Here is a 13,874-nt window from a genome sequence, read left to right as displayed (position 1 = left end):
CCCTACCTCAACAGTTATATAAATGTTTTAATGTCATGTGCACCCTGAATATGAAGTGATTACTGTAACAAAAAATTTAATTAACTCAAATGTTGTGACTTTAAAATTCCTAGGTGTCTGGAAAGGCAGTCAAGTGAGTTTATTTTTTGCATAGTTATTTTGGCAAATATGTCACATTTTGAGCTTCACGTTTCACAAATTTTAAACTGAGTGGACCTAGGTACTTTTATCACTTTCGTCATTGAAGAAAGGAGGAAGCGGACCTCTGCTGAAAAAACGATGGGCAAAACTCTTGCGAGCTGCTGGCGCCATCCGCCGGTGGACCGCCGACTTTGCCACAGGTGGTCTGCGGCTTATGTTGCTTGGCAGTGTGATGTGCGCTCTTAGAAATATAAACTTGAAGCACAGAAGGAAGAATGGATCTGATTCTCATTCTAGTGCTTCTCATGCTTAAGGGGCTGCGATGGCGCTCCGTCCAGGTGATGGCGGTAACGGACTGTACAACTACCAGAAAACTTTAAAAGAAGAAGTGTAGACGTGTCATATAATAGATCTACAGTGGACGGCAGAGTTTATGCTGAGATGAGTGATCAGTTTATTAAACCAGGTAAAGTATTTAATTACTACAGCACAAAAAATCTCAATATTTCTCTCTCTCTCTCTCTCTCTCTCTCTCTCTCTCTCCCCCCACACACACATACAATAACACAATAAGTAGTAAAATAAGTTATTTACATGCTGTCCGTTCGCGTCCTTTACGTTATTTCTCCAAAGTAAACAGTAAGTTATACGTTAGTCATTTGTTAGCATTGCTGTCTTATTGTGTCAGATTTACTGTTTTGACACGTCAGTACCGTGAATTATTTAATACGTTTTTTAGGCTTTTATTCTTTACACTGTAAATATAGTTTGCGTGACATACAGTGAGATATGGCAGTTTATATGTTGTGTTATAACTTATTGTGGACTTCTGAAACAGCATCACAAGCTATAGCTGTAATATGAAAGGGCATTCAGAAAATAATATAAACGGGGGAAAGTATAATTCTTCAGAAAAACGTAATTTTGAAAGCTAATGTTTTAGACAGAGATATTTTTGCTGTGGTCAATAACTCACAAGTGTGGTCTATCAATACTAGGTGAAATTTTTAACAAATGTAAAACGACTTCAGTATAATTTCATTTTGAACATAAGTAGCACATTGTTACTTTTGATCCTGTCAGCTGGGACAAAAGTAACACAACAGAACAAGATAGATCTTTGTGTTACACTTGTTTTAGTAAATATACTTGACTATGAACTTGTTAATATGTAGCTGCAAACATATTTTGTACTTTATCTTTGCAAAAAATTATTCATTTTACATTTCAGTTTCAAAAGCAGCCCGACAGTAACTTGAAATGTTGAGAAAAAATGTTTTTAAGCTACATGGAGTCAGTTAGTGTAATAAATAGTACTCCATTCCAGGCCATATTATGAATATGATCTAGGATGGAGAACATGGAGATATTCATTATTGTTAATAGTAGAGCAGTGTAGCCTATACTCTTATTACAAACTATAAATTAGTATTAGCATGTTTACTTGAGAAGTTCATAGGTTAAGATACCACCACAGAAAAAGAACCACAAAAGTAACAAAATCGCGAAGAAATTAAACCAAATTAATGAGAGCAGTAATTAGCGTAATGTAAACAAGTTTTAAACTATTATCAGCAGTATTTTCAGCGCTTATTATGTTACCTGGCTAACATCAGTATGTTTATAGTTAAGTTTAAATGCATAGCTTGATTGGTTGCTTGATTTAAAGCAACCTTTAAAAAAATCAGAAAAGTTTTGGAGAATATAAGGTTTTCCTCTACGTACACGTATCCTTATGAGTACAATTTTGTTTGTATTGTGTCTGACTCAAAAATTGCTCCACATTTTGGTGGATGAAATGTACACCTTGTGCACTTGCCGAAAGTTTTTTGAACCGTATGTAAAATGCATTGAATTTACAATGTTATAAATTCTGTCTGCACAGGCAATCATGAGCGAGGATGGAATGATCCACCACAGTTTTCATACAGCTTTCAGAAAGATTCATGTGGAGTCAAGCAAAAATGTAATCTCAACAAGAGGGTGCACTCACCACAACTTGCAGGTAGATGTTTTCATTCCAGTACTTCCCATTAAACAATAAACAGTCCTGGTCAGAATGATTGGCATGCGTAGTTAATATAAACAAAGTACAAGTGTGAAAGTACATCTGCATTGTTTATTTTTTGATCCTTTATTTTTTAATTCACAAAAATCCTTTTCAAATTTTTTAGGTTGATAGAAGCACTGGGGACCCAATTATCTGATTTTCATAACATGTCCCCTTTAAAGCTATTTGAGCATGAAATTAAACCCATGGAGAAAATGATGATATTTTAGGAGATTTATTTATAAATGAGTAAAACAACATGAATCAAGGAAGGAATTATTTCTCTATTTAAGACCGCCAATCTGGGAGGGTGGGCATTTTGGTAGCCTTATTTTACAAGCTGCAGCTGCAGGTTTTATCTAGAAGGGATACAGCAAACGCCGTAAAGTTTAGCATAAGATTTTGGAAGTAGAATTAGGATGAAAACAGCGGTCCTGGCTAGATGAGATACAACTACAGCATTAATCCTGTGAAATGTTGTGTTTAGGGTTGGGTTCCGGCGAAATTTAATTCGCTTTATCCCCTTAAAGGAATATTCCATTTTCTTAAAAGAAAAATCCAGATAATTTACTCACCACCATGTCATCCAAAATGTTGATGTCTTTCTTTGATCAGTCGAGAAGAAATTATGTTTTTTGAGGAAAACATTGCAGGATTTTTCTCATTTTAATGGACTTTAATAGACACCAACAATTAACACTTAATTCAACACTTAACAGTTTTTTTCAACGGAGTTTCAAAGGACTATAAACGATCCCAAACGAGGCATAAGGGTCTTATCTAGCAAAACGATTGTCATTTTTGACAAGAAAAATAACAAATATCCACTTTTAAAGCACAACTTCTCGTTTAGATCCGGTCGTCATGCGCTAGCGTGACCCGACGCAATACGTCATCACGTCAAGGGGTCACAGAGGACGACCGCGAAACTCCGCCCCAGTGTTTACAAATGTGGTGAAAGAGGACCGTTCCTACGTTGTTGTATGTCAACTGATACTAATTAATGTCTTTGTGTCAGTTTATTGTTTACAATGCTCCGCAAATGTGCGTTTTATATATGTAACACGTGACCTCCCTACGTCACTACGCATTTACGGACCTAAACGAAAACTTGTGATTTAAAAGTGTATATTTGTTATTTTTCTTGTCAAAAATGACAATCGTTTTGCTAGATAAGACCCTTATGCCTCGTTTGGGATCGTTTAGAGTACTTTGAAACTCCGTTGAACAAAAACTGTTAAGTGTTGAGTTAAGTGTTAATTGTTGGTGTCCATTAAAGTCCATTAAAATGAGAAAAATCCTGCAATGTTTTCCTCAAAAAACATAATTTCATCTCGACTGAACAAAGAAAGACATCAACATTTTGGATCACATTGTGGTGAGTAAATTATCTGGATTTTTCTTTTAAGAAAATGGACTATTCCTTTAAGCCACAACCGCAGGCGTGGGGGAATGTTTTAAGGTGTGGTGGCCAGCCACAGCAGAATGCATGTAGCGGAAACACTGTACTATATATTAAACACTAAATTATTAAATAACTTTTTTATTAAATTTTTCTCTGTTTCTGCGCCTCACGCATTGCAGCTGAGGAGGACACGTACAGAGACACGTCCCTTCACTTTTTATGGCTTTCCTAGTGAAAGTTGAGGGATTTGTTATATATTTCTGATTCTGATCCTAGTATGGGCCTTATAATTAATATACTGGTCAACGGTCAAAAGCGAATCAGTATTGGTCATTGGCAGAGGTTGAACTATACGCTTAAGCGGCTGCTCTATGCTTGCTCAACTTTAAACATACTTTATTTAGTCCCCTTAGAGGTGACACTTAATTATTACAATAATTTTTCTAACTGAAGTTAATGAAAATAATAATATTGAAATAATCAGAGATTCAGGCTGACCCTATTTAGAGTGATCAGAAATGTTATGATCCCTATGATGACAAAAGTAAACAGAAAGATCATCGGTTCATGAGATCGGCAAATTTAGTCAGTACCGATTGTGTCATTTAATGCCATTATCGGCCGTCCGATACTGATTGGCGGCCGATCGACTGGAGCATCCCCAATGAGCATGTTACACTTACCTTGTGTTTTTTACAGACGTCATTGCTCTGTTGCGTGTTGTTTGAAAGAAGCCCAAATGAATGCCTGACCAGACTTGTGATCGTGCTGTGCAGAGATAGACGCAAATAAACAAGGTTTTAGATGTCCCGTTTGCAATCGCGTCATTTACAGTATAAACATACCACAAAGCGTTGTACTGTTTGACAGAAGCACATAGGATTCGCTCACGTCTGGAGAGAACTTGCAGTGTGAGACACATACGCAAGTAAATAAGGATTTAGATGTAATATTTGCTGCATTTGGGTAAAAAAACTCAGCACAGCAGTGAATGCAGAGACTGGATCAGGGATTAAGCGTCCATTGACTAAGGGGCATGTGTAATGCATACATCTTAGCTCTTTTACATGTCAATAGCGCGGGGATGTGGCGATCTTAGCTCATTTCAATTCATGAGTGTCATAGAGATGTGTGCAATCATTCTCTTTCATATGCCTAAGACAAATTTCACCTGGTGAACATAATAACTTGAAAAGTTAATTAAATTAATATGCAATGATTTTAACATCATGCTATGACATCTGAACAGGTTCTGCATCAGAGGTGGCGTCCGCAACAGCTGACAAGCTAACGCCACCCAGGGACATAAAACCTCCTCCTATTCAAGGGACCACCTCAACTTCAGTAAATTCAATTCTCTCAGATCAAACTGTGACTACAGAAGGTGAACCATGCATTGAAGATGTTCAAGCGTCACTTTATGAGGTGTTGAGTGCATGCAGACATACTGTGAAGGTAAGAACATTGTGTTAATTATGAAATGTTTAAAAATAAAGCTCTAGCCTCTGGTAGTCATCTAAAAGCCTATTCACATTGAGACGCAATGGACATTTTATTAGTAAACTTAATGTTAATTTGAATGTTACTGTATCTATTCAGACCGACAAAAGCATTTAGCATTTTCATAAAGAGGGATTTACACTGGGAAAAATTTGGTCAACCAAGTAGGATTTAGCTTTTGCTATTACTCACACTGTTTTACTTCTTTTATACTTTTTGATCATTCTGTCACATACTATTTTATTACAGTTGAGTTCCCAATAAAACTACTCTAAATTTCATATTTTCTAAAGTAGAAAAGACTGTATGTTAACCAGCAGTCATTTACTAAAATCTTGATTTATAACCTTAACAAAATTACCATACACCTATGTCACAAATCCCACCACTCCCGGAAGGTTGGGTAGTCTCCAGCATGTTAATAGCACCCCCTTGTGACACCTGCAGAATCTATAAATATCCCATAAATCAATTCTTTCAGGGTGAGAGACTACAGAATTTCTAGAAGGAAGCAGACTAGCTGTTTTCTCTTTGACTTTGGCTTTACAGTTGATTTTTTCTCTCTTGTTTAGTGTCACATTATAGTTCATTAGTAGGGGAGAACCGGAGCAAAAGTAACATGGGACGAAAGTAACAAAGCGATTTTCTCTGAGCCCTGATAACATTTGCATCCCAAACCATGACAGCATCTTTAGCACACAAACCCTTGACAGACCTGTCACATATCGTGTTATTTACTCTACTTTTGATTCATATTCATCTTAAAGATTTTTTGTCTTTTAGAAACAGATTTGTGATGATGTAGAAAGACGTCTTAAGCTTTTTGAGGACATGTGGAAAAATGGAAAGCTCTCTTCTTCTGTTAAACATAGAATGTATGGATTGTCCCAAGGTAAGTCATTCGTAGACTTTTCAAAAAGTTGTGTTTGAGTTAAAAGGTTGTGTACTCATTCTGTTCACTTTCACTAGTCTGTAAACCATTGGTCTCAAACACTATATAGTGTGAAGGAGCATGGCCGTAGGAACCATTATATGTGGGTGGCACAAGATCCACCCACTGTTTGTTTTTATTTTTATCAAGCGTGCCGCACAAGCCCTGAAATGTGAAGCCAAAACGTTTCGATCGCCCCCCAGTGACTGGTCCCAGTATAGGTCATAAACCCCGCCTCCCCATGTTATTCAATGGGACTTAAAATTTAATTACACTTCAATTATCTTTTTCTGAAGCTGGTTTCTGTCATTTGTGTGTTTTTAAAATAGGTTTGTGTTTAGTTAGTTATTTAATAATATAAAAACGGTGGTGTCACGTCATGATTGACAGCTGTGATACCGTGTGATATGCGCATTCTGCGAGAGCGAGGGCGGGGTCTTGATTTCGCGGCTTCACTTCCTGCTCACTACAGCGCATGACTGGTCCTGAAATCGCTACTGTGCAGACTCAAGACCCCAGATGTCAGCTCCATATCGGGACACTGGCGGCTTCACTTTTCACCAATGGAAGAGAGCGAAAGGCGTCGTCCATCTTTTTTTACAGTCTATGATTTTTATCAATATTTTTATTGATGTTTTGATACCTTTTAACTCACACGATGACGAAGACCAACACTCGGCAATTACAACAGTAAGGGAAAATCAAAATAACCTAACATACAAAAGAGTAAAAATAAAGATGTAATAAAATATAAAAAAATAAATTTATTTAAAAAAATTCAACTGTTCAGTTACACTGAAGTGTAAACGACAGAAATAGAAAACAAACAAGACATATTGCTTCAAAATATATGCAAGACTATACATGTACTATAGATTATGTAAAAGAAAGATATCAAAACAAAAATATTTATATAAATATAATATAATATTTAAACCAGAGCTGAGAGAAGTCTACGACAGTAAGAGAAAAGGCAATTATAACCAAAACAAGGAACTGTAAATACAACTGCAAACATATAAAAATAACAATTACGTATAAAGATCCACCCACTGTTTAAGACCAATAATATTGGACACAATGCCCTAATAAAGTAAACTACTGCTGCAAGCGTGCCACTGAAGATTTTCAAGATCTCCACTCTGGCCGGAGTTTTTAGAAACAATCGGTTTCAGAGATGAGTTCGCTGTTTGCGTGTAAACGAGGGGCACAAACGAAGGTAAATCTCCCAGTTTTTAAAAATAACCATGTACGTGTAAACAGGGCCTTATTCCAACCCTAATCAAACACACCTGATCCAGCTAATCAATGTCTTACTAGGCAGACTAGATACTTTGAGGCAGGTGTGTTAAGGGAAGTTTTAGCTAAACTCTGCAGGACACCGGCACTCCGACTTTGGAAACCCCTGGCTTATGCAAAATGAAATGACATTTTAACCGAACTCTTTAACCTTTACAAAAACCTTTTAACAAAAGAATATCCTGATAACGACTGTCTTAGCATCTCTTCTCGAAAAACAGACCATGCTCTCACTCTCTTGTAAGGTGCATTCGTGGCAACACTGGGATACAAGACAACTTGCCAAGTTCTCAGGGCAGAATAAAAAAACATATTTTACTGTTAAATTAACAGAGAAAAATAAATTAAATATGTCATATCACTAAAATTCTAAACGATATGACATAAACGAAAGCCACTTGCTATAGAACTGCTATACTACTGACAAATTAAGTAGGCTATTTTTTTACTTAAATATCCGTGCAAGAAAATAATGACGTTGACTGACAAAGTTTTCAGTACCAAACAGCTCCTCCTCAGTGTCTGTACAGGTGGTCAGTTAGAATAAGTAAAGTGCGGAGATGCTGCTCTGTCAAAGGATGTCGGGAGTGGCCTTGTCACTCAGACCACCCACTGTCGTCCAAAGTACACCAGACTTCTGATCGCTATCGTCTTTTGTTAAAAGGCAATTCCCAGGTTATAGGTCACTTTCTTCCTGGTTCCATTTTTTAAACTTTATTTAGTGTGTAATGTTGCTGTTACATAAATTATACCTGTAAAATGATAAAGCTCAAAGTTCACTGCCAGGCGATATATTTTCTTTAACAGAATTCCCCTTTCAAAGCCTACAGCGAACGGCCGGTTTGGACTACAGCCCTCTACTTCCTGCTTTGATGACGTCAGTAGAACAGTTTTTTGACTAAAATCTGCCCACAGGAATACGTCAGTCGGCAGCTACGCTAAACAAGATACATAATCAGAGCTCATTACGTATTTCTGAAGGAGGGACTTCATAGTTTTGAGGACAGTGAAAATAGCGCTATACAGAAAAGTAATTTTGTGAAAAATACTGCGTTTTTTTTTTACACGTGAAACATGAACACATGTTATATTGGGCACTGTAAACACAATCAAAGCTCCCAAAACACAGAAAGAACGGGACCTTTAAAAAAATGGGTAAAGATGATAAACATGCATACAATCGCTCAAACTTAGTGAGCAGAAACTCCCGCCGCCTTTCATTTGATTGGTTGGAATTCTGCTCAGCTCTGTAATGTGATAGGCAGCAATTCGTGTTCGTCTCAAACTCCCGCTTTCTTTAATTTTGATTTTTCAACATCTTGACACTATGGCCAGAAATTTGGGAGCACGTTGGAAGTACATCACAAGTGCATCACAAAGCTCAGTGCATGAGAGCTTGGGTTTGAAAAACTCTCGTTTTCTTTTCCAGACCTAAAAAGGAAAAACTGGGATGCAGCAGATGAGATCCACAGAGGTCTAATGGTTGACCATGTCTCTGAAGTCAGTCAGTGGATGGTGGGAGTCAAACGTCTTATTGCTGAAGCTCGGAGCCTGAACACAGTGCAATCTGTTCAGTCAGATCAAAATCAACTTAATAACACCACTGATCCAGGGTTATGAGCACTGAAACTTCTTACCCCATGTTTTTGAAAACCTGGTTATTATTGGATGAGAAAAGTGATTTTGTGATATCTTGGATGACGTTTTGGAAGTTTTGCATTCCAACCTAAATCATGTACTGTTACCATTTCTTTTGGGGATTGTTTTTCATTGCAAATTGTTAGCTATTTCTATTTTTTCTTAAAAAAGTCTACCATTTATCTAACCACAAATTCTTGGGAAACTGATTAAATAATATTTGGATTTTATTCCATTCAAGGTATTTGTAAATTAATAGCCCAGGCTATTAATTTAAATGGCACATCCCGAGAATTTAGCTGTGCCGGATTGTGCAATGAATCTTATGTATATTTATCTCTGCATATCATAATAAAGATTTTAGACTTTGGGGATAGTCTATAGCCTTATGTTGAAAGTTTACTTTTTGGGCTTATTCATGTTAATTAACATACAGCCTGAGAAGGTGTAAAACACCTGTAGGTCAAGGGTCCTCTTTATTCTAAACTGAAATTACTAGTTCAATGATTTTATTTTTAGTTGAGAATTTATAAACAATATAGTATTTAAGGCGCCTGACCATTACACCAACCGGGACTTTAATGACATTGCAGTCAGGTACATATGGAGTTGAAAGGCTTTACAAAAGTTTTGGAGCCTTTCTGGGGTAATGTATGTCAACTCATTCTGTAGCACATTAAAGAGGTCAGGCATGGGTGTTGGACAGAAAGGTTTGTAAAAGACTAAGTGCTTGAACTTATCTCGTGGTAACTGGTCTGATTAAAATTTAATCATTTAGTGGTTTGTCGTAATGATTTTGCCAATATAAGTGTATATGTGTTTCTCAACTACAATAATATGCCCAAGGGCTACAGCTTTTAACTAATTGGTTTTAGTTAAATGTACTTCCTATTTAAATTAACATTATGCATGTTCTAATATGTTTTGTTAATTTACCACTAATAGATGAAAATGTTAAGGCCCATTCACACACAACGACACCTCTGCTCAGCCGACATCTTTCTTATTAAGATTTTACTTACCAGCTTAGGACATTAAAGTAAGTATGTTCTGTGAGTGACCTAGGCTTTACAGTGCTGATGGCCTCCACTGGCAGTATAGTCTGGGTAGATCTTCTTTCTGACAACATCTCCAAGATGCTTTGTACTATTTGATTAGTACAGTTTTGTTAAAAAATAGCCGTGCAACATCAAAAACATGATAAATCACTGTTATTATTAGTAGTAATATTTATGCAAATTATTTACTAGAGAGTGTAATAGATAAACAATAGAGCCATTGGTAATGATATCCACACTACTACTTCTGAGTTATTGACTCATTCATTGAAAGGGGCTTGATTGAAATAATAGCAGTGTGAACTTTAAATAGAAAATAAGTTCAAATGAATTTCTAAGTTAAATGGGCCATTCTAAACGTTGCTCGGAGTTGATTGGAGTGGGTAAAACATATAAAGAAATGCAGCAAAGGGTATTATGTATGATGCTCAGATAAAATGATCTAAGATGCTTTCAATTGGGAACAAACCCAAAACATGGAAGAAAATTAGCAACTACTGTTAAAACGCAAGAATAGTCAGGATTTTAAGATTAAGCCTTTCATCACCTCTAGAAAGATCTAAGATGATCTGGAAGTACTATGACAGTCAGAAGACGTCTGATTGAAGCTAGCTGGTTGCAAGAACCCCCATTGTTGAAAAAAATCCCTTCAACACATCAACTGACCCAAAGAAAATGGAGTAGACAGAGTAAAATTGTTCTTTTCAGGGTCTAGTGGTGATTGACAGTACGTCAGGTGACCCCATACTGAATTCAAGCCACAGTACACTATGAAAACAGTGAAGACACTGTTAAGCATTGGGGTCCAAAAATCATGATATGTTGATTTTTTATACTATGCCGTTGGGCCTATTTATCGTAACAACCCCAAACAAACAAGCAAAAAAAAAAAAAAGAGTAACTCTGAATCCTGGCCTGAAATACCTGTTTATAGGTGCCAGAAGTTTGAGTCGATGCAGCACAGATGTGCAGCAGTTATCAACAATAATGGTTATGCAACTTGTTAATACTTGGATTTGGAATTGAATGTGTAATGTTTTCAGTATGAATTCAAGGAAATAAAATCTATTTATATTATTTTGCACTTTATTCACTTTTATCAGTACACTGCTGTTTTCTTAACACAACTGTTGGTCAAAATTTGAATCACAGCTTTAGTGGTTTTCCCAGTTAACAGACTGTGTTCACGAACCGTAAGGCCAATCAATTTGCTGCAAGACAGACAAAATATATTCCACCATCATACTGAACAAAAGCTGAACACATTTTAGAGTTATACCGATGAACAAAAAGATTCACCAGAACATGTTTAACAAAAAGCTCCAGCTTTTGTGCACCAGTGCAGGGTGCACTATAGAGAAATCAGCCACTTATCTTATATACTGTACGTTTTATCAAGATCAGATGTTGGTCATTAGCTGGTGGGCGGTAGAAACAGAAAAACGACAACACAAAACAAAACTGGACCACAATCACACCACCACCCCCAAAAGGAGAGGCTCAAAGACCCTACATTATCAATTTTTTCAAACCCCGAATAACTATAACTTTATACAAACAAATAACACATTAACCACCACACTGTACATCAAGTCACTCAAACCATTGTATCTCCCCCTTTCTTCAAAAGTCCAAAACCAAGCACCCAACATCTGGAAAAGGTTATATTTAAGGGGGTAAAAACCAATTAATTGAAAAGGCTGAGGAAAGAATGGTCAAAATACTTTACATTCGATGTCACACAGGATGCGAGAAAATGCATCAGCTAACATATTAACACATTTTACATGGTGAATATTCAATGCATATGGCTGTAAGAAAATAGAAACTAATAAAATGACTAAAATGAGGATTCTGGTCATGAGAGGACTCTGGTCGTTGAATTGAAATAGTACACTCTCAGAAAATAAAGTACATAGCTTTAGGGGTACAATGGCTTGTCACTGAGGCTGTACCCTCAAGGGTACAGTTTTTGTAAGATGTAATTAGGGCTCAGAAAAATCACTTTGTTACTTTCGTCATGGTTCTCATCTACTGTTGAGTTTAGTGAACAGGTGATAACAGTCTTATTTAATTGATGTACAGTAAATGTCCTTGATGAAGTAGGCCAGTAGTTATTTGGTATAATTCTTGGGCAGCTTGTTTTAACACTCGCCAAAGGTGAGCATCCACAGCATTTTGCTTTCCTTTTATACAGTGTCGTTTCTAAACATGCAATGAATTTAATTTACAACAGGTGTAGAAACATCTCAGTAATGATCAAGAGAAATAGGAGGCATCTGAGCTAAAAATTTTTTTTTATAAATGTACAGATATTTCAAAAAGCACAATAGCTTAGCACAATTTAGTGAATCTGATTAGACCATTAGCATCACTCAAAATAACCAAACAGTTTCAATATTTTTCCTATTTAAAACTTGACTCTTCTGTACTTACATCGTGTACTAAGACTCTACTAAGAACTATACTCTCATTCTGACGTAATAATCAAGGACTTTGCTGTTGTACCACGGCTGCAGGAGGGGCAATTACACACTGCCTGAAAATAGTCCCCAGCTATTGAAAGTTACCAGGGGGGCTATTTTCGAAAGATATCAAAAAATTATAGAAACTCTTTGGTCATTATTGAATGTGATGCTAATGATCTAATCAGATTCAATGGATTATACTAAGCTATGCTAAAAGTGGTACAGCCAGACCCGCAGATCAACTGATTGGATTCCAAAATGGTAAAAATCAAATGTTTAACTCTAAGGGACCTGGAAAATCTTCTCCATAATCTTATGTTTTTTGCCCAATTTCCGAGTTGGGTGTGTAAGTCACCAAATTCAACCTTATATTATTTGAATCCCTTTCTTGGTACCTAAAACATAACACAATTTTGAAACATGTCAGAAACTCCTAGTAACTGCTACTGTTACACAGCTGGGTTAGTTGTCACAAAGTGTTACAATTAAGCTTCAGGTATACAATGGTAATGAAATGAAAACAATGTAAATACCATTCAGCAAAATGATAACTGTTAATACAAATCCCAATATCTGGGGGAAATTGTGCAGCCCTTTAAAAAAATTATTTAAATGCATTGATGCATAATAGAAGGATGGTTAAATGAAGAATCATGGATGGATGAATGTTTGGATATCTATCTATTATAGGCAGATATATAAACAATATCCACCTTTAGTATAAAGAAAGAATTTGATTGAATTATTTGTGTTTAAGCTAAATTTTCTAGCAGGCATTACAACAAACCCCCTGTTTGTTACAATGAACCCCACCTATGGGGTGACGTTTGCACTCCTGTCACTTTCAGTGTAATTGTACGATAACATTAGGTCTCACAAGCAAACTTTATTGGGCAGTTTCCCAAACAGGGATTAGACTAGTCCTAAACTAAAATAAATAAAGCTGTCCAAACTGAAAACAACTTGCAGTGACATATCTTAAAATACATCAGTGCCCTTTCTGCCTCAAAAAGCATGCCAGTAATGTTTTTACTAAGGCATGTATGCCATGTTATATTTCCTAATTAAACTAAGGCCTAGTCCTGGCTTAAGCTAATCTCTGTCTGGGAAACCATAGTGTTCACTTAGCAGAGATGTGTGTGTTGATTGTTTGAAAAAAATCATTAATCTAACTTAAATATGTTTTGAATGATGAAGCCAAAACCAAAAAGAATTACTTTAGTAAGTTTGGCCAGGATGCAGGGGAACACCCCTACTCTTTTTGGAAGACATCCTGGGATTTTTAACAACCACAGAGAATCAGGACCTCGGTTAAACATCTCATCCAAAGGACGTTACTTTTTAGTGTCCCCATCACTGGTTAAGACCCACATAGGCACAATGT

At 36.4% G+C, this 13,874-nt stretch overlaps 1 protein-coding gene across 2 annotated transcripts; it reads left to right on the top strand.

Annotated features, from left to right (window-relative positions):
• The first annotated feature begins 449 nt into the window (after positions 1–449).
• On the top strand, positions 450–9,334 carry sra1 (steroid receptor RNA activator 1). Of its 2 annotated transcripts, none has more exons than XM_073812595.1 (5): positions 450–607; positions 2,027–2,146; positions 4,846–5,051; positions 5,886–5,988; positions 8,756–9,334. In XM_073812595.1, the coding sequence occupies exons 1-5, from the start codon at positions 583–585 to the stop codon at positions 8,944–8,946; spliced, it is 645 nt and encodes a 214-aa protein (XP_073668696.1). In that variant the 5' UTR covers positions 450–582; the 3' UTR covers positions 8,947–9,334. The 2 variants fall into 2 exon arrangements, with proteins under 2 accessions (XP_073668696.1, XP_065143656.1); XM_065287584.1 differs by having other exon boundaries at positions 5,880–5,988.
• The last annotated feature ends 4,540 nt before the right edge of the window (positions 9,335–13,874 follow it).

This window comes from Paramisgurnus dabryanus, chromosome 18, assembly GCF_030506205.2.
Source record: "Paramisgurnus dabryanus chromosome 18, PD_genome_1.1, whole genome shotgun sequence".
Taxonomy (NCBI): Eukaryota; Metazoa; Chordata; class Actinopteri; order Cypriniformes; family Cobitidae; genus Paramisgurnus; species Paramisgurnus dabryanus.
The sequence above is the reverse complement of the archived record's forward strand: the minus strand, read 5'-3'. Positions and strand labels throughout refer to the sequence as shown.

Coding starts and splice junctions, on each gene's coding strand:
- sra1 (XM_065287584.1), top strand. CDS start 583: ATGAGTGATCAGTTTATTAAACCAG. Junction 2,147..4,845: donor GCACTCACCACAACTTGCAG/GTAGATGTTTTC, acceptor ACATCTGAACAG/GTTCTGCATCAGAGGTGGCG. Junction 5,052..5,879: donor CATGCAGACATACTGTGAAG/GTAAGAACATTG, acceptor TTTGTCTTTTAG/AAACAGATTTGTGATGATGT.